At 39.4% G+C, this 23,246-nt stretch overlaps 1 protein-coding gene and 1 non-coding gene across 4 annotated transcripts in view; one reads left to right on the top strand and one right to left on the bottom strand.

Annotated features, from left to right (window-relative positions):
• Window positions 1-23,246, top strand: part of REPS2 (RALBP1 associated Eps domain containing 2) — a 219,772-nt gene that overhangs the window by 52,843 nt on the left and 143,683 nt on the right. For 2 of the 3 annotated variants that reach the window (XM_053655827.1, XM_053655825.1), the window contains exons 3-5: window positions 5,374-5,522; window positions 7,505-7,631; window positions 15,506-15,603. In XM_053655827.1, the coding sequence (XP_053511802.1) occupies window positions 5,374-5,522; window positions 7,505-7,631; window positions 15,506-15,603 (374 nt within the window). The remainder of the gene's footprint in view (window positions 1-5,373; window positions 5,523-7,504; window positions 7,632-15,505; window positions 15,604-23,246) is intronic. The other variant, XM_053655826.1, reaches the window with a different exon arrangement.
• On the bottom strand, window positions 21,812-21,915 carry LOC119058399 (U6 spliceosomal RNA). Its single transcript, XR_005084245.2, has one exon. It is a non-coding gene; the product is annotated as a U6 spliceosomal RNA (small nuclear RNA).

Raw genomic sequence — 23,246 nt, 5'->3', positions numbered from 1 at the left:
TTGTTGCTCTTCCTCTTCCCATTCTGGTACCCCCTATAATTTGGATGTTAGAATGTTTAAAGATGTTCTGGAGGTTCCTAAGCCTCTCCTCATTTTTTTGCATTCTTGTTTCTTCATTCTTTTCTGTTTGGTTGTTTCTTTCTTCCTTCTGGTCCACTCCATTGATTTGAGTCCCAGTTTCCTTCCCATCACTATTGGTTCCCCGTGCATTGTTCTTCATTTCACTTAGTGTCTTCATTTTTTCATCTAATTTGCAACCAAATTCAAGCAATTCTGTGAGCATCCTGATCACCATTGCTTTGAACTGTGCATCTGATAGGTTGGCTAGCTCTTCATTGCTTAGTTGTATTTGCTGTGGAGCTTTGATTCGTCTTTCATTTGGATCATTTTTTTTGTCTTGTTGGGCCTGTTACATATGAGGGGCGGAGCCTTAGGTGTCCACCAGAATGGGCACCCCAGTCACTGGGTTGTGATGCTGTATGTGGGGACAGGGGTCCAAGAGGAAACAATTGCACTTGCTCAGCTCTCTGCCAGATTTCAGTCCCTTCTGCGCTTTCCCCAAGCAAACTGGGCCCTTCTGGTGCTGATTCCCATGTGGGTGGGTTTGTGTACATTCTAGGACCCTGTGGGTCTCTCCCACGAACTCTCCTGTGAGGCTGGGAGTCTCTCCATGCACCTCAACCTCCACAGGTGTTTTCAATTGGTGTTCTGAGGCTTTATTTCCCATGGCTGGGGCCCTGGTTTGTGTGGTCTGTCTCACTCCCCAATTTCACCTGGTTTATCTGCGTGCAAATGTGGGACTGCCTGGTCAGCCAGCTGCCTTGCATGCAGTGCCTCACTTCACAATCATCGCCTGGCTGGGTCTGCCCGTTGCTACCCTGCACATGGAGTCTGCCAGTTGCTGCTATCTTGCATGCCCGGTGCCACTGCTTTCTGTGCTGTGATCCCTCTCTGCATGGATGCCCAACTCTGCCCTACCTATCAGTCTGGATGAATGTGTCTATTTTATCTCTTTGGTTGTCCGAATTTCATACAGTTCAATTTTTCTGTCAGTTCTGGTGGTTATTTATTTTTTCTTTTAATAATTTTTTTATTGATTATGTCATTACAGTTGTTCTATCCCCCCTTCATTCCCCTTCACTCTGCACACCTCCTTCCCCACCATTTCCCCCCTTTCATTTATGCCCTCATGTGTCAAGTTCTTTAAATTCTATATTTCCCTACTATTCTTGCCCTCCCCCTATTTTCTACCTACCGTCTATGCTACTTATTTTCTGTACCTTCTCCTCCTTTCTCCTCCCTTCTCCTCTTCCCACTCTCCTTTTTCTGCCCCTCCATGTGATCTTTGTTTCTATGGTTCTGCTCCAGATCTAGGTGTCCTCTTAGTTTGCTTTTATTTTAGGTGTGGTTGTTAATAACTGTGAGTTTGCTCTCCTTTCACTGTTCATATTTTTTATCTTCTTTTTCTTAGGTAAGTCCCTTTAACATTTCATATAATAAGGGCTTGGTGATGATGAACTCCTTGAATTTGACATTATCTGAAAAGCTCTTTATCTGCCCTTCCATTCTAAATGAAAGCTTTGCTGGATAGCGCAATTTTGGATGTAGGTCTTTGGATTTCATGACTTGGAATACCTCTTTCCAGCCCCTTCTTGCCTATAAGGTCTCTTCTGAGAAATCAGTTGACAGTCTGATGGGAACTCCTTTGTAGGTGACTGTCCCCTTATCTCTTGCTGCTTCTAGGATTCTCTCCTTCATTTGAATCTTGGCTAATATAATGATGATATGCCTTGGTGTGTTTGTTCTTGGGTCCAACTTCTTTGGGACTCTCTGAGCTTCCTGGACTTTCTGGAAGTCTAGTTCCTCTGCCAGAACGGGGAAGTTCTCTTTTATTATTTGTTCAAATAAGTTTTCCACTCGTGACTGTTCCTCTTCCCCTTCTGGTACCTCTATAATTCAGATGTTGGAGCGTTTAAAGATGTCCTGGAGATTCCTAAGCCTCTCCTCATTTTTTTGAATTCTTGTTTTTTATATTTTTCTGTTTGGTCATTTTTTTCTTCCTTCTGGTTCACTCCCTTTATTTAAGTCCCAGTTTCCTTTCCATCACTATTGGTTTCCTGTGCATTTCCCTTCATTTCAATTAGTTTAGCCTTCATATATTCCTCTAATTTGTGACTAAAATCAACCAATTTTGTGAGTATCCTGATCACCATTGCTTTGAACTGTGCATCTGATAGCTTGGCAATTTCTTGGTCACTTTTATTGGTTCTGGGGCTTTGAGTTCTTTTTGAGCCATGTTTTGGTCTGTTCATGCCTGTCACATATGAGGAGTGGAGCCTTAGGTGTCCACCATGGTGGGGCCACCCAGGTTGCTGGTTTGTGACACTGTATGTGGGGGTGGGGTCAAAGAGGGTCAATGGTGGTCCCCTCTGCTGCTTCCTGCCACTGGGGCCTGCGTGGTCTGTCTCACTGCTCGCTCCTTTGCTGGTTTATTTGTACTCTAATGTGAGTCCACGGTCAGCCTGCTGCCTTGCACCCTCTCTGGGTCCGCCTGTCCCTACCCCACCCCTGGGATCCACCCACGGCTGCCTGTGCACCTGGGTTGGTCCAGGGGATCTTTCCTGCCCGACCCGGCTCTGCTGCTGGCTCCGCCCCTCTTACCAGTCTGGCGGAATGGTTCGTTGTTGTCAGACTTCCATATAGTTCAATTTTCTGTGTTTTTATTGCTAAAACTTTGTTGTTTTTAAACTTGGTTGTTCGAGAAGGCATAGGGTTTCCACCTATGCTTCCATCTTGGTGGAAATCCTTACATATCTGGTTGTTATTTTTTTCTAAATTGTTGTTGTCCTTATTTTGGTTGTGTGAGGAGGTACAGTGTGTCTACCTCTGCCTCCATCTTTGCTGGAAGTCTAAATAAAAGTCCTTTAAAAAATGACAACAGCCACCTTGGCTGTGTGGCTCAGTGGACTCACTGTTGGCCTGCAAACCAAAAGGTTGCAAGTTAATTCCCAGTCATGGCACATGCCTGGGTTGTGGGCAAGGTTCCCAGTTGGGGTGTGTGAGAGGCAACCACACATTTATGTTTCTCCCTTTCTTTCTCCCTCACTTCCTTTCTGTATAAAATAAATAAAGAAAATCTTTTAAAAAATGACAACAGCCAACACAATGATAGCCATCCAGTGTGACTGAATCAAAATTATACCTATTTTTTGTCAGCTTGGCAAAAATATATATTTTCGGCATGCTGCAGAATTGTAGTAATTAGTTTGTGTGTACCATGAGATAAAAAATGTTGAAAATTGCTGACTTAGAGATCTTTAAATGCAAAATAAAAAATACAGGTACTTGGGGCCACCCCCAGAAATTCTAATTTACTGTATTTAGTTTGGGGTATGGCCTAAACATTGGGAATTTTAAGAGCCTCTCAGGTGATTCTTAGTGTGCAGCCAGTGTAGAGAGTGACTTCTAATGAGAGCAAAGTGGACCATTTTCAAGAGCTTTGCTTCAGCTATGAGTACATGTTTGGTTATACCAGGACCTGAACCTGGGATGTAGCAAGAGGTGCCTAGGGTACATAATTCAAGGGGGCACTCACTCTCAGGGCCCTGCAAGTGTTGACTCTGCATTTACATGGCCCTGAGAGTGAGTGCCTCCTTAATTATTGGCACTAGGCATCTCTAGCCTCATCTAGTCAGAGCCAGGTTAGACAACCAGGGTTATCTGTTGAACACCAGTAAAATACTGGTCAGGGAGCTTACAAATGCTGACCATTTACTTATTCCCCCCCCCCTCCAAGTACTCAGAAGTAAAATCATCCTTTTGTGGGCAGATCAGGGTACAAATTACTAATGTGATCTTGTTCCATCTTTTCATATTCTTTTGCAGACTAAGTTGCAACAAATACCTTTCTGAGAAGATACCACAAGATTAGCTTATATTTGATTTACTTTTCCCTTGCCTTTTTTCTTATGAAGTCTGTTCCTGCCTCTCAAGTGCTGGAAAGTTGCCGAGTTTGGGAAACACTAAAACACTAAAAATGGCAGCCATCCTCTCTTTAGGAGAGTCTTGGTTTACTTTTCCAGATTGGTTATTCTATTTCTGTCTCTTGGGCCCTTGGCTGATTGATCACGCAGGGATTTGTCATATTGCCCACCTCTTTGAATCAAATGTGGACATAGCAACTGAAAATAAACAAGATGTGGATATTAGAGAACCAGGGACCTTCTTTGCCTGGGGAGCTAGGATACTTGCTTGCTGTTGTAAGATGTTTTCTGGCTTTAGCACAGCATCAATCATTGGAAGTGCAGCTGTGTTTTGGGAATAGAGAGCTCATGGAAGTGCAAAGGTACACTGATGAGAATTACCCTGAATGATGGATACAGATGCAAATCATAATGCATAGTTCACAACATTATCCCCATTTTTGGAGTTCTTTGTATTGGGTGATTTGCTATGCTGAGAATTAAAGTGTGCCAAAGCATCATTTCTGTTTTCAGAATAATTTCGTCAGATTTAAAGATAAGTAAATATACCAGACTGTTGCAGTTCAGTTCTTTGTAGTCTTGTGAGTATGGCTAATGGTTTTGACAGTAGGATCTGGTTGAACATTGGAATAATTGCTTTAACTTAATACCGTTTTCCTTATTCTGCTGTGAAAAGACAAGTAAGTGGAGATTGAATGTGAAAATTCCTTAAGGAATGACATAGGGTGAGAGACAGTTCTACCCAGGAAGTTAGCTATAGGAATGAAGGACCTTTCTGTAGGACAGTAGGACAGCAGCACTGGGCACTAGTTAAGAGCCAGCTCTGCCACAGATGAGCTCTGTGATCTTGGAGATGTTACTTAGCTCCTTTGTGTCTATTTCCACATCTGTAAATGAGGGCTAATGAAAGTCTTACCTTGTCAACTTGTGAGGATTAAATGAGTTAATATTTGCAGACCTTAATACAGTGTCTGGCATATAATAAGTACCATATAAATTTTGCTTGCTACCATTTGTTATTTATATAATATCACATCCTTTTTCTTGGTGCTGGACTAAAGGCTGACGTGGGAGATAAGTCCAAACCCTGAATTACGTCTGCAAATATTTGATGGCATTAAAAAATGTTAAGCCAGAATAATTTGAACTAGGTCTGCAAAGATTTGATGGCATTGAAAAATGCCAAGCCAGAATAATTTGGTAAAACATCAGCATTTTTCTATCTCGACATTATTATAGGAGTCCTTATTGTGTCAAAATAAAAATTTTCTCTATATTTAGTGTTCTGGAATTTTTCCTCAAAAGTGATTCATTGTTTGGCCAGCGAGTTCCCCTTTCCTCAGTTCTAAAATAAAGTCTCACTTGAGTTTCTCTGATTCTGCTCCTAAAGAATTGCCACTGCCTCGCTTTATGATATCAAAGACTGAAGGTGAGATACGATTTGGGAACTCGGCTGAGCTGCATGGAACCAAGGCTCAAATTCCATATTTAATCTCAGAAAAAAATACCTTCAAAAGAATGGATGATGAGGATAAACAGGTAAGCTGTCTGATCAGGCACGTCCTTTTGATTCTGACCATGAAACCTCACTTAGCAGTGCCTCATATCTGCTCTCAAGCTTCCAGCAAATCTCCCCATCTGGGATAGGATTACAGACTTGGAAGTGAGCCAGGGAAGTTTCCTTGTAGCAAGAAATAGAGGCCGATGCATGGGCCCTTTAGAGCCTACTTTAATGTAGAATTGTATCCAAAGTAAGGCCACTGATTTAGTATACTTACTTGATTTCTCTAATCAGAATTTCCTAATGAGTTCTTTGAAATGTAACTTCTAGGAGTTTTTATTATGTCCTCTTCTCCAAAAAAAGTCTGGAGGAAAGATTTTTTTTTTGGTTAAATATATTTGGAGAATGCTGCTTCATATCCTATTCTTGGGGGAAGAGTACATCCTCAGTCTTGGAGACTCATTGTGCACATTAACACGTTAAATGCCCTGAGAAGTCCACATAAAGGAATGTGTATTTACTACACTTATTTCACCAGGGAATCTTTTCTTGAGGGAATGCATTTGGAATGGTATCTTGTGAACTCTGACAGTACACATTTAGCAAGTTTACAACACTTATTTCACCAGGGGATCTGTATTTACTACACTTATTTCACCAGGGAATCTTTTCTTGAGGGAATATGTTTGGAATGGTGTCTTACGAACTCTGCCATTACACATTTAGCAAGTTAGGAACAAGAACAGGGAGGGTGGGCTGTTAAAATTAGACCACTAATTGTTAATAGTCAGGTGGTGATCGGTAGGGACAAAAATTTAAAATTCCAGAAGAGTGAGCCTATCAAGAAGAGGTAAATAGTCTTACACATTAGTAAACCTTGAGGTCATCAAGGTACAGCTCATAGTTTTAATAAAGATATTGAATCATTCAGACAAGTTAAGTTATATTCAATATAATATCTTCTATAAGGCAAAGAAATGTATTTTAGGAAGATGAATCAAAATGTTTTTTTCAATGCAATGAAATTAAAGAATTAAGTGGGAGAACTAATTTATATGGCTCATCCTGATAATGCTGGATATATGAGGTCTTGCTGAAGTTTTATATTTATAGTTTTATGTCTACCCCCTGGCTGTGTGACTTAGAATACATCCTTTTCAGGTTGGATTTATATGCTAGGCCCACCCAATCTATGGGTGTGAGCTCAAGTTCAAAGCAAATACTGTTTCCTTTTTCTTGAAGAAGAGTATTAATCATTACTTGAGATTGCATTTTTTTGGATTAATAGCAACTATATAGTATCTTTGTTGATAAAAACTACCATTTCTTCATACTTGTATACTCTGAAGTTACTACTGTGTTGGTAGCATTGAAAAAATACAGAGGAGCAAACCCAGTAGCAGAGTAAGGTTGCTTATCTTGCCTAGGGTCCAACATCAGGTTTATATTTGAATTGAGATTCGAATTGAAATGTGTTTAAGGCTCCATCCTACTTACTATTAGTGGGCTAGTGGAGTGGTTCATCCATAATGAACTATTTTGCCATCTCTCAATGTAAAAATGAAAAGCTGGAATTTTACTTGGCATAGTAAGCTCTTCAGAATATTTAGCATGGAGCATTTTAAATATTTTTTAATGTCCACACTTACTGGAAGACTTAAAGAGTATAAATCCAGGAAATAGGGGCTTTTATTAATTAATGAATGAATCTGTCCAGAAAGAGATCAAAATTGGGGAGTATGAATGTTATTTCATGTGATCAGTGTCTTTTAACTGAAAGTGTTCCAGAGTTGTTGTAATAATTTAGGTACAGAGCACTGATGTGATTTTTATCCTCTGGGAGACTTTTGAATCCTCAGACACTGATTTTTAACCTAGACAAATTTTTGAGAAATATTTCATCCATGTGTTAAATCAGCTGGTTCACCAGTAGTAGAATTGCATTATAGTTCATAACTGCAGCTCAGAGCGCCAGGCTTCTCAAGTGATTGTCTCTGAACTCTGCTCTGGTTCTTTCAAGCAGGAAACACAGTCTCCCACGATGTCACCTCTAGCCTCCCCTCCTTCTTCCCCGCCTCATTACCAGAGGGTGCCCTTGAGCCATGGCTACAGCAAACTGCGGAGCAGCACGGAGCAGATGCATCCAGGTAAGAGGCGATCTGTGGGCCAGCTGTCCCAGGCAGGGTCTTAGAGATGCCTTAATCTATCAGGCAGCAATGCTGCCAGCTGCTGAATCTCTGGACTCAATTAACTTTGTCTTTGGAAACACAGCTCAATTTAATTTTATTCTTTCAAGCAAGGTTTAAAAAAATAAAATGAAAATAGTAATGCCTTATTTTCCATCCTACAAACTAGTTCATCTTTAGACTTGTAAACAGTGATTTAGGTGATTTAATCCTTCATATACAGATTTCATAACAAAGAAAAATTGTATATTAAGGGGTTGTATTGTTCTTGATTTATTATTTTCTGCAAACATACCAAACATATTTATAAAATAACTGTTTTTATGGAACTTAAAAATATAACTGCAAATGCAAAAGAGTTGATTCAACTGTTAAAAACTGATCACATAAATGGAAATATTTAGCTTTTGTGTTTGGGAATAAGAATAAGGGAGATGCTAGGGAAAGCATTTTGCTGAGGAATGTGTAAAATGCCAGTTGTGGGATTGGTTGCCTGCTTGGTCACAGTCATGCTGTGCTGGCCATGTTAGTGGTTAAAATACGTTAGTTGGTTCTGAGGATGACTTGCAGAGTTTACTGCCTAGGCTGCAGTGCTAAAACTCCATAAATTCACTGCAGCATCTTGTCCTCCTGGGGCTCAGGCTGCTAGTTTAAGATATGACCAATTAAAGATATTCTAGAATTGGATATCTATAACCCCCCTTTTTCCTTTGTGGACTGTGGCTGAAAGTGACCCAGTTTCTGTAGGTTTTGCTGCATTGAAAATAGTGGTGACTTCTAGAGGGACACAGATATAAAATGTGTGCTAGCCTAGACAAGAGAGAGGCTGTAATCTTGCAGAGAGGTAGATATGGCATAATGGAAAAATCTTTTGATTGGAATCAGAAGGTGTGGGTTTATGTGACTACCTATGTGACTTCCGGCAAGCCATTTAACTGCCCTGAACCATGATTGCCTCTCTTTTAAAATGGAGTAATAGTATCTTACAGAGATGTTGTGAAGTTAGTGAGAATGAGTATGAAATCTGATTGGAAATTAAGTCCTTTGCAAACGCAAGATGATATTGTAACAAGAAATTACTCTCTTAAAACTGATGTCTGTAACCAAATGGGGCTGAGAATTCATTGTCCTCTTACGGTGCCTCCTGCTTTTTAGAAGTGGTTTTTTAAAAAAATTCCTAACCTTATTTGGGCTTGAAAGTTGGAGTCCTATGCCTAGTGTGGTCCCTGTTTTTGGGTTTTAATTCACAGGTGAATCATTTTTGTTCTACTGAGTCAGCATATCACCAAGTTCTACCCTATCTTTTTGATATGCCTTAAACAACTTGTTTATACTACTTCTATTGCATGCCCCATTCTCTCCTCGTCCTATTCAAATTGGATTTCTTTTTCCCCAGTGGCAAGGAAACAGCTGTTTCTCTCCATTGTTCTTAACTCTTAGCAGCATCTATCAAGGTTGTTCATGTGTTTATGCTTTCTTATCGCCCCTTTAAAAAAAGTGAGGTAAAATTTACAAATAATAAAATACACCCATTTAAAATCTACAATTTGAATTGTAACAAATGGATATACCCATGTAGACACTATTTTGATCAAAAGTAGAACATTTCCATCACCCCAGAGATGCCCCTTTCTAATCACCCCTTGCCCTCCATATAAGCACTGTTCTGACTTTTACCACTATAGATTAGTTTTGCCCCTTCTAGAACTTCATATAAATGGAATCATATTGAATGACTACTCTTATTTGTCTGCTGTCTTTCTCTCAGCATAGTGGTTGAGATTCATCCATGTTGTTGTATGTTTCAGTAGTTTGTTTCCCTTTATTATTCAGTAGTGTTCCATTGTATGAATGAATCACAGTTTGATTAGCCATTCTCCTGTTGATGGGCATTTGGGTTATTTCCAGTGTTTGACTGTTATGAACAAAGATACTGTGAACATTTGTGCGTGAGTTTTTTTTGTGACATAAGGTTATAATTTCTCTGGTACTTAGGAGTGGAATTGTTGAACTTAGGGTAGGTGTATGAGAAAGTGCCAAACAGTTTTCCAAAGGAACCGTATACTCCTACCAGCAATGTATGAGAATTTATGTTCCTTGAGAGCATTTGGTACCCTCAGTGGTTTCTTTTTCCTCAGTGTTTTCAAGTTTAGCCATTCTGTTAGATGTGAAGTGATACCTCTTTGTGGTCACTTTTTCATTCTTGAAACATTGTTGTCTAAGTTTCTCTTACCCCTTTCTGATTTTTCTCCTACATCATGATTCTTAGACTTATGAGCTGCTCTTCCAGAGGGTTCTCCTTTGTACAGCATACCCGTAGAGAGGAGTCTGAGTGAACAGTCTCCTGTTTCTCAAGGAGTTGAGTTTCATGGGTCTGGCCATGGATTAGGAGGCTGTTAGGTCCCTGTAGCTGGGAACAAGGACATTCGTAAATAAAATGTTTACAGGTATTTCCATTTAGACTTCTCCATTTACCTAAATCAAAGGAAGGGAGAGTTCTTCTATATACAACTTGTGTCTATCTGAAGATTTTTGCTTCTAATTGACACTATTCACACCCAACTTTGTCAGTTCCTGTTTATATAATATCTGTGGCTTTCCCCACAAAGAATTGTCTGTATTTTGCCTTCTATTCTGTCATGTATCTTTAGGTGAAAAAATAAGAGGAGACCACATGTCTTTTTTCTCCCTCTCTCCCTACATTTTCAGAACTCAGTTTTTCTTCAGGCTTGTGTGTTCCCCCCCCCCCCCCATTTGTTTCTTAACTCACCTCTGTTGCCTTCACAATGGCATCAACCCATCTGAGGGACTCAGGATTCTCTTTTCTATTTCTGTACTCCATCTTCTCTTTGTTCTAGATGGATTCTTCCCTTGAGTATTATGAAGTGACCTTCTGTATCTCTTTTTATGGCCCTTGTTTTGAAGTCTATTTTGTCTGATATGAGTATTGCTACCTTGGCTTTTTTTCCCTGTCCATTTGTTTGGAATATTTTTTTCCAGACCTTCACTTTCAGTCATTGTAGGTCTTTTGTTCCGAGGTGGGTCTCTTATAGGCAGCATATGTGTGGGTCATATGTGTGGGTCATGATTTTTTATTCATGCAGCTACTCTATGTCTTTCAATTGGAGCATTTAATCCACTTACATTTAAGATTATTTTTGATAGGTACATATTCATTGCTATTTTACCCCATTTGTACCTATGTTCCTCTATTTCCTTTTCTTCCTCTTTTTGAAGCAGTTCTTTTAGCATATCTTGCAATGCTGGTTTGGTGGAGGTATGTTCTTTCAGCCTTCTTTGTCTGGGAAGCTCCTTATTTCACCTTCCATTTTATTTTTTATTTTTATTTTTAAAGATTTTATTTATTTATCTTTAGAGGGGAAGGGAAAGAGAGAGGGAGAGGAACATCAATGTATGGTTGCCTTTCGTGCATCCCCTGCTGGGAACTGGCCTGCAACCCAGGCATGTGCCCTGACTGGGAATCGAACCGTGAGTGTCTGGTTCACAGGCCCATGCTCAATCCACTGAGCTACACCAGCCAGGGCCTCACCTTCCATTTTAATTGAGAGCCTTGCTGGAATGAGTAGTCTTGGTTGCACACCTTTGCTTTTCATTACTTGGAATATTTCTTGACATTCCCTTCTGGCATGTAGTGTTTCCATTGAGAAGTCAGCTGCTAGCCTTATTGGGGCTCCCTTGTATGTTACTTCCTGTTTCTCCCTTGCTGCCTTTAAGATTCTCTCTTTGTCTTGAAATTTTGTCATTTTAATTATGATGTGTCTTGCAGTGGGCCTCTTGGGTTCCTCTTGATTGGGACCCTCTCTGTTTTTCCTGGGTTTGTACGGCTTTTTCTCTTATGAAATTAGGGGAGTTTTCTATCATTACTTTTTCAAATAGGTTTTCTATCTCTTGCTCCTCTTCTTCTCTTTCTGATATCTCTATTATATGAATATTATTCTGTTTCATGTTGTCCTGCAGTTCCCTTAACCCCTCTTCATTCTTTTTTATTATTTTTTTCTTTTCTTGCTCTTTCTGGAAGTTTTATTCTTCCTTGTTCTTTAGCTTGCTGATTCAGTCCTCTGCTTCATCTAGCCTGATTTTGATTCCTTTTACTGTGTTCTTCAATTAAGAAATTGTATTCTTCATTTCCTCTTAGCTCTTGTTGATAGTTTCTATGTCCCGTTTCATGCTGATATAGTTTGCAGTGAGTTCATCATAGTTTCCTTGTAGTTTTTGGTAATTCTCACTGAGATCATTGAGCTTCCTCATAACCATTGCTGTGAACTCAGTATCTGATAGTTGACTTGCATCTATTTCATTTAGTATTCTTTCTGAGACTTCCTTCTTTCCTTTTGATTGGGTGTTGTTTCTTTGTTTTCCCATTGTTTGCGAGGCTCTTGTTGTTTGCTTCTGCTTCTTAAATTGATCTGTTTTGACTCCCTGAGTTTGTGGTGTGAACTTCTGTGGTAGGAGACCTGTGAGGTTCAGTGGTGCAGTCTCCTTGATCTCCTGAACTTGATGCTCTTCGGATGCCCTTTATGCTGTGTATGTTGGCTCTCTGGATGTAATTGGGTTTTGATTGTTGTTGGGTCATTCTTTGGTGGGCCCTGCCCACCACCTGGTTTACTGAGGGTCACTCCACCCACCATCCCTTGTATACTGTTGTGCAGGTGTAGTCAGATTGTGCTAAAGCTGACTCTTCTGTTTGTCCAAGGTTATATCTCTTCTCTCTTGTTATTGTTCAGTTGTTTGTTCTGGGTGATTTCACCACAATTTAGTTGTAATTTCCGATTGGTCCTGGGAGGAGATTAGTATGGATTCCATTCACTCCTCCGCCATCTTATGCCATTCTGTTCCCTTTGGTATAGACAGTAACATATCTAAAACCTGCTAAACCTTAGCATTCTTGTACTAAGCACTCTAGACTTATTTTTAGTTTCTGCCTTTTCAGAAAGGAGTTTTGTTACTGGAATAATTTTCTTGTAATACATTTTGATGGGGTTATTTCCATGTTTGATATTCTGCCATAATTCCTGGCTGGTGGGGCATGTGTTGAGTGTGTTTTAAATCAGACTGAACACCATCAGACCAGTATATAGTTGAGCCTCTCTTCAGCTTCTCTCCCAGGGTCCTGCTAGTCTCATCTGCTGGATGTAGCTCTAGCTGATGTTCATTGCATATGACTTATGTGCCATGCATTGTGCTGAGGTCTTTATGTGCATTATTTTCACTCTTAACCATACTCCTCAGAGGTAGACAATTGCTATCCATATTTTAAAAAAAAGAATGTTTAAATCACAGAAATACATGTGTGTAGTTAGATAATACTTAGATGCCTTATAGTAAATACAACTGTTCGTCTCACTGAACCTGTTTCTGGTCTCCAGAGGCAACTACTTTCAGCTCTCTTCCTTGTTTCCTCTCATAGCTAGTGTCTTATTTCAAAATCACTATGTCTGTTCTGCTTTTTCTTATACATGTTATTCCAATGTATCAATTCTAGGTATCTACTCACTTAAGAGCATAGGTCATGATGTTCATCTCCTGGCCCTAAAGGTAGAGTTGGTGGGCCTACATTTCTCATTTCTGTCCATTTCTAACCTGCGTGACTATGGGTATTTCACTCTCCTGGGCCTCAGTTTCCTTAATCTGTAAAATGGAGTAATCTCTGCCTCAGAGGTTTGCTTTGTGAATCAAATGAAAAATGTAAACATCTGTGCCTACCACAGTTCCTGGCACATTGTAGGTGCTCAGATGTTCTTTACTATTTTCTTTTGTGTTTTTAGAATCTAGTATTCATTTTATTTGTGAAATTCTTAAGTGTTCTTTAAAGTCACCTTCTGGCCATCATTCACTGGGTTGACTGCAGATATAGAGTTTATATTGTAAAGTTACTCATGTCACACTGCTCTAGTTTGACATTGAATCTCACAGTGATGAAATCTTCAGGGTTTTTTTTGAATTCCTATTTCTGGAGAAAGATGGTAGTTCTAGTTCCTTATAAAACCTCTTGTAAAGGGGATCTAAGAATTACTTTTTTTTGTACTGAGTTACATGTCTTCTGTTTTATTTGGGAGGAAGATGAGTAGAAGTTTAAGTAACACCTACCTTGTTACCTCCTGAGTTCAGATCCAATTGCAGAATGAGATCAATGATTGCCTGAATATCAGCTGTGTTACTGATAAAGCTGATTGCAGCATGTCTTAGGTTTGTGATTACATGAGCTTCAGATATTCATCTTTCCAGCCACAGGCAGGTGTAGCCAACCCAGGCGTTTCATAGGGGTAGAAAGAAAAATCTGCCTTTGAGACCAGACCTCTCCAAAAATGATCCTCCACATGGCTGAGTCTTTATTTAAGCCTTACTGATGAGGTAGGCCTGTCATTGCCAAGGAAAGAAAGCCTTTGTAGGTGAGGGACCACAGCCATAGGCCTAGTGGCTTCCCCCACACATTTCCCTTCTAGGCAGTAGAAGCTCCCTTCTTCTGAGGGGAACCAGAGGCACGTGGGATCAGGGAAAGCTTCCCAGGGAAAGCTTCTGCCCACTAGTATCCCAACCATGGTAGAGTTTACTGTCATTCAAACCTTCCAGCATTGAGTTTAATTTGGTGTTTTATCAAAATGAAATGATCTTAAAAGTCTTTCTCTGAAGACAACACCTGCCTACCAGCTGAGATTTATTTTTAAGTTTTGGATTATGTGTTCTCTGTATATATTTCTTTCTCATTTTTATATTTTTAATAATTCTTAGCAGAGTCTGAAAATCCACTAAATGATTTGCCAGGCAGTGATTTTGTTACTTTAATGTGTTATAATCTTGTGTTTCAGTTTCTTGGATGAAATACAATAAGCAGATGTGAGCCCAGGAGTTATTTGTTATTCTTGATGTGCTGTTGTTATGTACTTTCTTTCTTTCCAAAAGATCACACAGTGCTAAAGATGATGCACTAACAAGGCTGCTCTGCTCTCTCTACCTAATTTTATTTATAACGAAGCTATAGAAAGAATTTTACTTCTTTACATACTTCCAAAAGCTCAAACTGTTATCCCTCACAGATTAGAAATGCTGTCATCTTGAATGATAATTTCTCCTTTCTCTTGGAGCTGAGTACTACCTGGTTATGTTTAACTGTTTTTATGCCCTACTGGCAAGGTCATTAAGTGTTCTGGAAATAAAAGGAATTAAAAATATGTTAATTTTCATGGCTTAAAACTTTTTCTTAAAGGTAACAGTTATTTTTAGTTTGGTTATCAAAAGATAAAATAATACATATAAAATACATTTATTGCTTTCTGCTTTTTTCTCTATTTGGTTTTACATAGTTTCCAAAAAGAGAAAGAAGACAGTGCCATTTAGTTTTCAAAAATAAAACAAAATGAATAGTAATGTTGGGTCTTACTGTTCAAAATGCATATTCATTTTCTTCTTGGGGGGTGGGCAATGAATGGAAGACTTTTAAACAGGAGGGTATATATAGAATGTACCTTATGTTAAGAATTTGAACACTTAAGACATGGTACTTTCCTAACTACTCTCATTGTTTTCTATCCCAATTTAGATTCTCACCATTTTACCCTTACAATTTATTCCTAATATTAACATGATGTAAATATTTTCCCACCTTATCATAAATTGGTTGGATATCTTTAGATTGTTCAGTTAAATTGTGCCCAGGGGCACCAAGGTTTGTTTGTCCTAGGTGGCCCTATGCACATAAACTCCAATTCCTTTGCTAATTCTGCCCTTAAAAGCACACACTGTATCAGCTGGAATGTGAAGTCATAATTTTTGAATGGAATCTTTGTGTCCAATGCTGACTTTCCCTCCTGTTTCAGCTCCTTATGAAGCTAGACAGTCCCTTATCCAGCCCGAGGGATCCTCATCAGGGAACCAAGGAGCCAAGCCCCCTCGGCATCAGGCTTCCCTTATCCAGGTAAGTGATTATATGGGGTTATATACTAATTGGAGACTTTGAGGACCTGGCTTTTTGATGGGTCCTCTTTTTTTTTTTGCAAGGAAGATAGAAAATTTCCCCTTTCATGCAAATATTGCACTTCTGTTTTTGTCTATTTTCTTAAATCTTCTTACTATATATGTTTCTTGGTATCCATAGACTACCCCAGGCTGGTTCTTAGGCTTTGGTATGTCTAAAATGCCCTTGCACCTTTATCTACTTAATTATTAGGTACCTTCTTCAGGAGAGCTTTACTCTTTCCAAAATAGCATATCATACCTCTGCCTTATTTATTCTTTATTATCACTCATTCAGTGCATAGTTAGCCCTTGCCCATTTGTTTGGTGCTTACAATTACATTGCAATCTTTTGGAAGGCAGAAGTAGTTTTTCTGTATTCTCCCTTAGCGCCTAGTTCAATGCTGTTGGGAGAACAATTATTTTACAAGTGGCAGCAACTACTTTTTCCGTATGTAATAGATACAAAAGAAATACTGTGACAGAGGCACAAGTGATATTTCAGTTTTTCCTGGCTACATCATTGCTTAGAACATTTCAGCTTTTATTTCTACATTATTTTCCTTTGGATAAAGAGGTCTTATTTTTTTTCCTGTATTTGCCATGGTTTTCTTGTATAGTATTTCTGAGTCCTGTGCTGGGGAAGTCATGTTCTCAAAAAAAAAGTGTGTGTGTGTGTGTGTATGTGTGCACGCGTGCGTGTGTGTCTGCATGAGAGAAGTTATGAAAAACTTGGTTCACTGTTTGACCCAAAACACAAGAGGAAGTAGGGTGGTTTGTATAACACTTCAACAGTCCAAATTGGGAAGAGGATCATTTATGCGCAGGCAGTTCTACTCAAAATAGCAGGGTGGTGTCAGATAACTCCCATAAGGAAATGGGCTGGTGTCTGGACCAGAATAGACAAAGGCTAAGAAAGATCATGGTGTTTACTGAGTATCACTGGGAATAGGTACTATGCTATGTATGGTACATAACTTTTATCTTCTAAGGTGGTGGTACTTTGTGTCCAAAGAACTTTCTTAAGGAATAATTTAACCATATGTTCGGTATTTATATTTAATGCCTCTTGTCAGCTATAATATCTAGGTATTGTTAGATCTGTTAGTATAGATGAGTTAACTGGCTGAGAGAGGTTAAGGTCTAAGGTTTTATTTATAACTCCTAAGTGGCAGAACCAGAATTTGAACCCAGGCCCGCCCGATGTCAAAACTTGCATTTTAAAATACTTGGCTATGCATTAGAGTCCCATGTTACAAGGAGGCTAGTTTCTAAAGTTGCTGCATAAACCAACATTGGCAGTAGTAAAAAATATTCCTGAAAATCCTGTGTTGGTACCACACTGCAGAGCCAAGATGCTATTCTCTCCTAGGTCCCATAGAGCTCAATTTTACTCCTGAGTTAGAACAGATAGCTGTTTCTTCAGATAAGTCCCAGATATAGCAGTTGGCTGCATTTAAAGGTCCTGTGGTACAAAAATATGTGTTTTTAAACACAAGAATCACACCCACAGTAGAGTGATGGTTACATTAGGAAAGCTATCAGAGGGACTGGGGGTTATCTAAAAAATACTCAGGGTATGGCTGTGCTTGTTTATGCAGGGTATATTCTAGTGCCATGGAGGCCAAATTCTGAATGGTTAGAATGGTGGTCAAACAGGTAGTAAATCATGAACTTTGCAATGGTCGCATGGGGCTTACTGGCCCTTTCTACCTGACCCCCTAGGTGGGATGGCCATGGGCTACCACTTGGATTGGTGTCCTGTGACTTCTCTTTGAATCTCTAGGTATATTTTTTGCTGATAAACATGCTTTTGGGGTATTTCACTCACCTGATGTTTACTAAACATGTATTACATACTAGGTACTGTGCTGAGAATACAAATGTGAGGTATAATACTCCCATTCCCTGCCCTCATGAAGCTTATAGACTATTGAGGGATATAGCCATTAATTGAACCATCACAGTGTGATGTGAATGGAAATTACAGTGTGTTTTGATGGTTAAAAATGGTATGAGGAGACATGGTTTTGACCTGGCCTTGGCAGGCAAGGAGTGATATTTGAGTTGAAATGAGAAGGATTCATAGGTGTTAACCAGGTGAAGGAGTGGGTTTGGAAGAAATAGGCAAAAAGACAGAGGGAACTGCACACAAAGATATTTTCTTTATGCTTAGCATTTTATACACATCATCTCGTTCACTTCTCACAGCTATTTTATGAGGTAATTTCTGTTATCCCATTTTAAGATACTAAAACCGGAGGTTTAAAAGACCTTATTTAGTTTGTCCAAGGTTACAGCTAGGAAGTGGTAGGACTGGAGTTCAAACACTGGACATAATTCTTTATTCTCTGGCTCAGGAACCATATGGAAGATGATGTCATCTGTTAAGCTAAGAAGCCCTGGATGGGAAACTGGTGTTGGAAGTATTAGGGAAAGATTGTAAGTTCAGCGTTGGATGTTAGAATTTGAGCTTTTGATATAGCCAAGAGGAGGTGTCAGAGATGGTAGGATATATGAGTCTGGAGCTTTGGGGAGAGCCAGGCTGGACATAAGTATTTGGCAGGGATTAGAAGGACTTATGGTATACTGCAGAAAAAATCAGGCAGGTGCTCATCCAGGTCCAACCAAACTCTCTGTGACCTTGGGGCAAGTTGTTCTCTTTTCTGTAATATGAATGACTTGGAATGGATTTCACAGTTCATTGTAATAATCTGCAACAGTCTGATTCCCTTAATGTTTATTTGGCATCAGTGAAGTTCCCCGCCTCCTGTTTGGAGCATTGCCTTCTGTTTCAGATGAGAGCAAGGGGCCTTATTTTGGGACAGCAGTATGTGGTTTTCATGGCTGATATGTTTTTCTTTCTTTAGTTCTTAGGTTTCATTCTTATGTCTGTCAAGTTGGCTTGGCTGGACTCCACGTTCCAGAAAGCAAAATGCCAACCTGAATTAGTCATATAGGTGAGGGGATCTGAAGTGAAGGCTCTTGGTGGAAGGGGATTAATATGGATTCAGCATGGTGGTAGACCAGACCAGGCTAACTAATTCCCCTCATGTTGCCATGTTAATACGCTGATGGCAGCCTTGCTATCTTCTAGCTTCCTCTATGGCCTTGTATTCAAGCCCTTCCTGCCTGATTGGGAGGAGGTGGCCTCTGGGTCTTGGGGAGGCTTTTAAGGACTCTAGGCCAGCTTTGTTGCAGCTCACAGGCTTGCCATTTTAGAGGTACTTATACCAAAATCAAGATTCAAATTTTGGGTCTTTTTGGTTAATGTTTTAGGAATTTCAATTTTTTTTTTTTGTTAAGATGGTAGATGGTTGACAGTGGTTCTTTTTTTTTTTCACTTTTTATTTTTTAATTTTTATTTAATTATTTTTCAAGTACATTTTTTTGTCTATTTCTCCCATCCCAGCCCCCCCCCCCCCCCCCCCCCCCCCCGTCTCCCCACCTCCCTCCCATTCCCCACCCTTCCCAGTCCTCATCCCTGTGTCTTTCATACTTGTTCCTCAAAATCCCTCCCCATTTTTCCCCTTAAATTCCCTTCTCTCTCCCCTCTGGTAGTGGTTCTTAAATAAATGGTATGTCTCCCGCTTCATCTATTATCATGAGTTTGTAGGTCATTTTATGGTTTACTTTTCACAAGTTATTCTAACTATCTAGATTATGTGGGCATTTGTAATTTTGCTGGTACAGGATTTAGAAATGCCCCTTCTGCTCTCACTATGCTGCACTGCCTCTGTTTTTGCCACTGTTGCCAGAAACTACCTAGTGTTAAGTCCTTGTCTTATTAACCCCTTGTCAGCTTTTGACACTGATTCATCATTTCGTGTCCATGATGTTATCCTGGACATCCTATCCTGATTTTTCTCTCATTTCTATGACTACCTGTTCTTGATCTTTTTCGGTTCTTCTTCTTCCACCTGACTCATACATGTTGGTGAGTCCTAAATCTAATTCTCATTCTATTACTTCTTAGCTATGTGGAGGCTGATGACCTGCTAGTCATCTTCACTCAAGAATCCCACTGTCACTTTAAACATCTTTCCCAGAAAACTAGCTTTCATTCTTGCGTTACTGGCTCCATCCACTAATTGGCACATGCCAGAATGCTGGTCATTGTCTCTGAATCCTTTCTCACCCATTCTCCCCATTCGGTTACCAAGTCTTGCCCATTTTACTTTCTAAATATCTCTTACCTGCCCATTCTTTTGCACTTCCTCAGTTAAGGCCATCTTCTGTCACCAAATCTGTTACATCAGTTTCTTTCTTCTTGCTTCCACTGTTGCCTTATTTAAATCCATTATCCTCACTGTAGATGAAAATAATCTGAAAAATACAAATACATTTCTCCTATCCCTTGATTGAAACCTGTCACATAATACCCACTGCTCTCAGAACATCATCCACCTTCCCTAACGTGGTTCTGGGGCATGCTGTGTGGCCTCTGATGCTGTTCTCTTCAGTCACAACAGCCTACTGCTTCTCTCCCTCTGTCCTCTGGCCATGCAGAGATGCTGACCATTTCCCATGTGGTCCATGTTCTGTGTGGGAACCTTACTCTTCATCCTAGTTTTGCCTTCTTTGTTTTCTCCTTTGTCACAGTTCATCTATGTGTTTTTTCCCATTGATAACACAAAATGCAAGCATTTTCTAATATTTCATATATATATGTGAAGTTTTCATTCTTAAATGAAAATACTTAAATTAAAAAAAAATTTTTGAAGTACAGTTGTCTCCATTTCCCTGCCATTACTTTCCCCCACCCTGTCCACCCCTACTTCTCTTTGGCTTTGACCATGGGTCCTTTATACATGTTACTTCATGACTCTTCTTCTATTTTTCTCCATTGTCCCTTCCCCACCCCTGGTTACTGTCAGTTTGTTCTTTATTTCCATGTCTCTGGTTGTATTTTGGTTCTTGTTTGTTTTGTTGATTAGGTTCCACTCATAGGTGGGATCATATGGTATTTTTCTTTCACTTAGCATAATGCTCTCCAGTTCCATCCATGCTGTCGCAAAGGGTAGGAGCTCTATCTTTCTTTCTGCTGTGTAGTATTCCATTGTGTAAATGTACCACAGTTTTTTAATCCAGTCATTTACTGATGGGTGCTTAGTTTGCTTCCAGCACATGGCTATTGTAAATTGTGCTGCTGTGACTGCAACATACAGAGATTAAAAAAAATATTTGTATGTAATTGTCCAGATCTGCCAACACCACTTGTTGAAGAGGATATTTTTACTCCATTTTGTGCTTTTGCCCCCTTTGTTGAATATTAATTCAGCATAGAGATGTGGGTTTATTTCTGGGCTCTTTGTTCTGTTCCATTGATATATGTGTCTGTTCTTATGCCAGTACCAAACTGTTTTAATGACAGTGGCCTTGTCATATAGTTTGGTGTCAGGTATTGTGATCCCTCCTACTTTGTTCCTCTTTCTCAAAATTGCTGTGACTATTTGGGGTTGTTTATGATTCCATATAAATTTTTGAAGTGTTTGTTCTATGTCTGTGAAATATGCCATTGGTACTTTAATAGGTATTGCATTGAATCTGTATATTGCCTTGGGTGGTATGAACATTCTGATGATGTTAGTTCTTCCCATCCATGAACATCATACATGCTTCCATTTCTTTGTGTCTTCCTTAATTTCTTTCTTCAGTGTTATGTAGTTTTCTGAGTACAATTCTTTTACCTCCTTGGTTAGGTTTATTCCTAGGTATTTTATTTTTCTTGTTGCTATAGCAAATGGTTTTTTAAAATTTTTTATTTATTTATCTTTAGAAGAGAAGGGAAAGAGAGAGGGAGAAAAATATCAGTGTATGGTTGTCTCTCGTGTGTCCCCTGCTGGGAACTGGCCTGCAACCCAGAGATGTGTCCTGACTGGGAATTGAACCATGATCTTTTGGTTCGCAGGCCCGCGCTCAATCCACTGAGCTATACCAGCCAGGGCGCAAATGGGGTTTTTTTTTAAAGATTTAATTATTTATTTTTAAAGAGGGGAAGGGAGGGAGAGAAACATCAATGTATGGTTGCCTGTCATTTGCCCTCTAATGGGAGCCTGGCCCACAACCCAGTCATGTGCCCTGATTGGGAATCAACCAGTGACCCTTTGGTTCACAGTCCCACACTCAATCCACTGAGCCACACCATCCAGTATGCAAATGGGATTTAAAAAAACATGGCATGCTTAATGAATTTCCATGTCATCCTTGCACAGGGGCCATGCTAACTTCTGTATCGTTCCAATTTTAGTATATGTGGTGCCAAAACGAGCACCCATTTTTTCATTCTTAAAAATGGCTCATTCCTCATCTCATTTATATGAGAAACTCAGCCAGAGGGAGAGGCATCCAATCTTTATGGGTCTCCCATCCCAGAAGCATTTGGTGTTGTTCGTTTCTTTTGTATTGTTCCAGGAATGCTTTATGTATATATAAGCAAATACAGTATTCTTATAGAATCCTAATATATGTGGTATATTTTTACTTGACTTTAGGGAGATAGGTTTGGCAAATGAGATCCTTCCAGCCAGATCTCACTAGGAAAAAAAACTATATTTTCAACCAAAACATGCTTGCTTTTAAAACCCTACACATATGTGTACTGTGAAGTTTTCTTCTCTTTTTTGGAGTGACAAACTTAACAGTTTTTTGGAATAAATTTTCAATGCTCACTATTCTTTTTACTTCAAAGATAAAATAATGACAAACAATATTTACAGAACTTTACCACCCTGCTATTACAGTGGGGGTTTGGGCTATGTTTTCTGTGGAAGTTTTCTTTCTTTCTTTTTTTAAAGATTTTATTTATTTATTTTTAAACAGAAGTGGAGGGAGGGAGAAACAGAGGGAGAGAAACATCAATGTGTGGTTGCCTCTCACATGGCCTCCACTGGGGAGCTGGCCTGCAACCCAGGCATGTGCCCTCACTGGTGACGCTTTGGTTCGCAGCCCGTGCTTAATCCATTGAGCTACACCAGCAAGGGCATGGAAGTTTTCTAATAACAGATAGGGGATGGTTTTTAGACATTGCTAGTCAGGCACCATATTAATCCAAAAGTCTGTAACTTTAAAAACATTTATTTTACTTGGTTGTCTCCTTTTCCCCCTCATTTTTTTTTCAGTTTGGTTGTAAATAGGTGTGAGTTTGTTGTCATTTTACTGTTCATGTTTTTTTAACTTTTTCTTAAATAAGTCCCTTTAACATTTCATATAATAAGGGCTTGGTAATGGTGAACTTCTTTAACTTGACCTTATCTCAGAAGCACTTTATCTGCTCTTCCATTCTAAATAAAAGCTTTGCTGGATAGAGCAATCTTAGATGTAGGTCTTTGGATTTCATGAATTGGAATACTTCTTTTTTTTTTTTCTTCTCAGATTTAATTAAGGTTAATATTTTATGTCAGTGGCTTTGTCATTTTTAAAAATTTTTTTTATTGATTATGCTGTTACAGATGTTCTATTCCCCCTTTCATTCCCCTCCACCCTACCCCCCCATCCCCACCATTACCCCCCCTTTAGTTTATGACCATGTGTCTCAAGTCCTTTAGATTCTATATTTCCCATACTATTCTTGCCCCCCATCTATTTTCTATCTACTGTCTATGC

Source organism: Artibeus jamaicensis, unplaced genomic scaffold (assembly GCF_021234435.1).
Source record: "Artibeus jamaicensis isolate MK-2021 breed Jamaican fruit bat unplaced genomic scaffold, CSHL_Jam_final scaffold_1283, whole genome shotgun sequence".
Lineage (NCBI taxonomy): Eukaryota > Metazoa > Chordata > Mammalia > Chiroptera > Phyllostomidae > Artibeus > Artibeus jamaicensis.
This window is presented reverse-complemented; position numbering and strand designations above follow the sequence as displayed.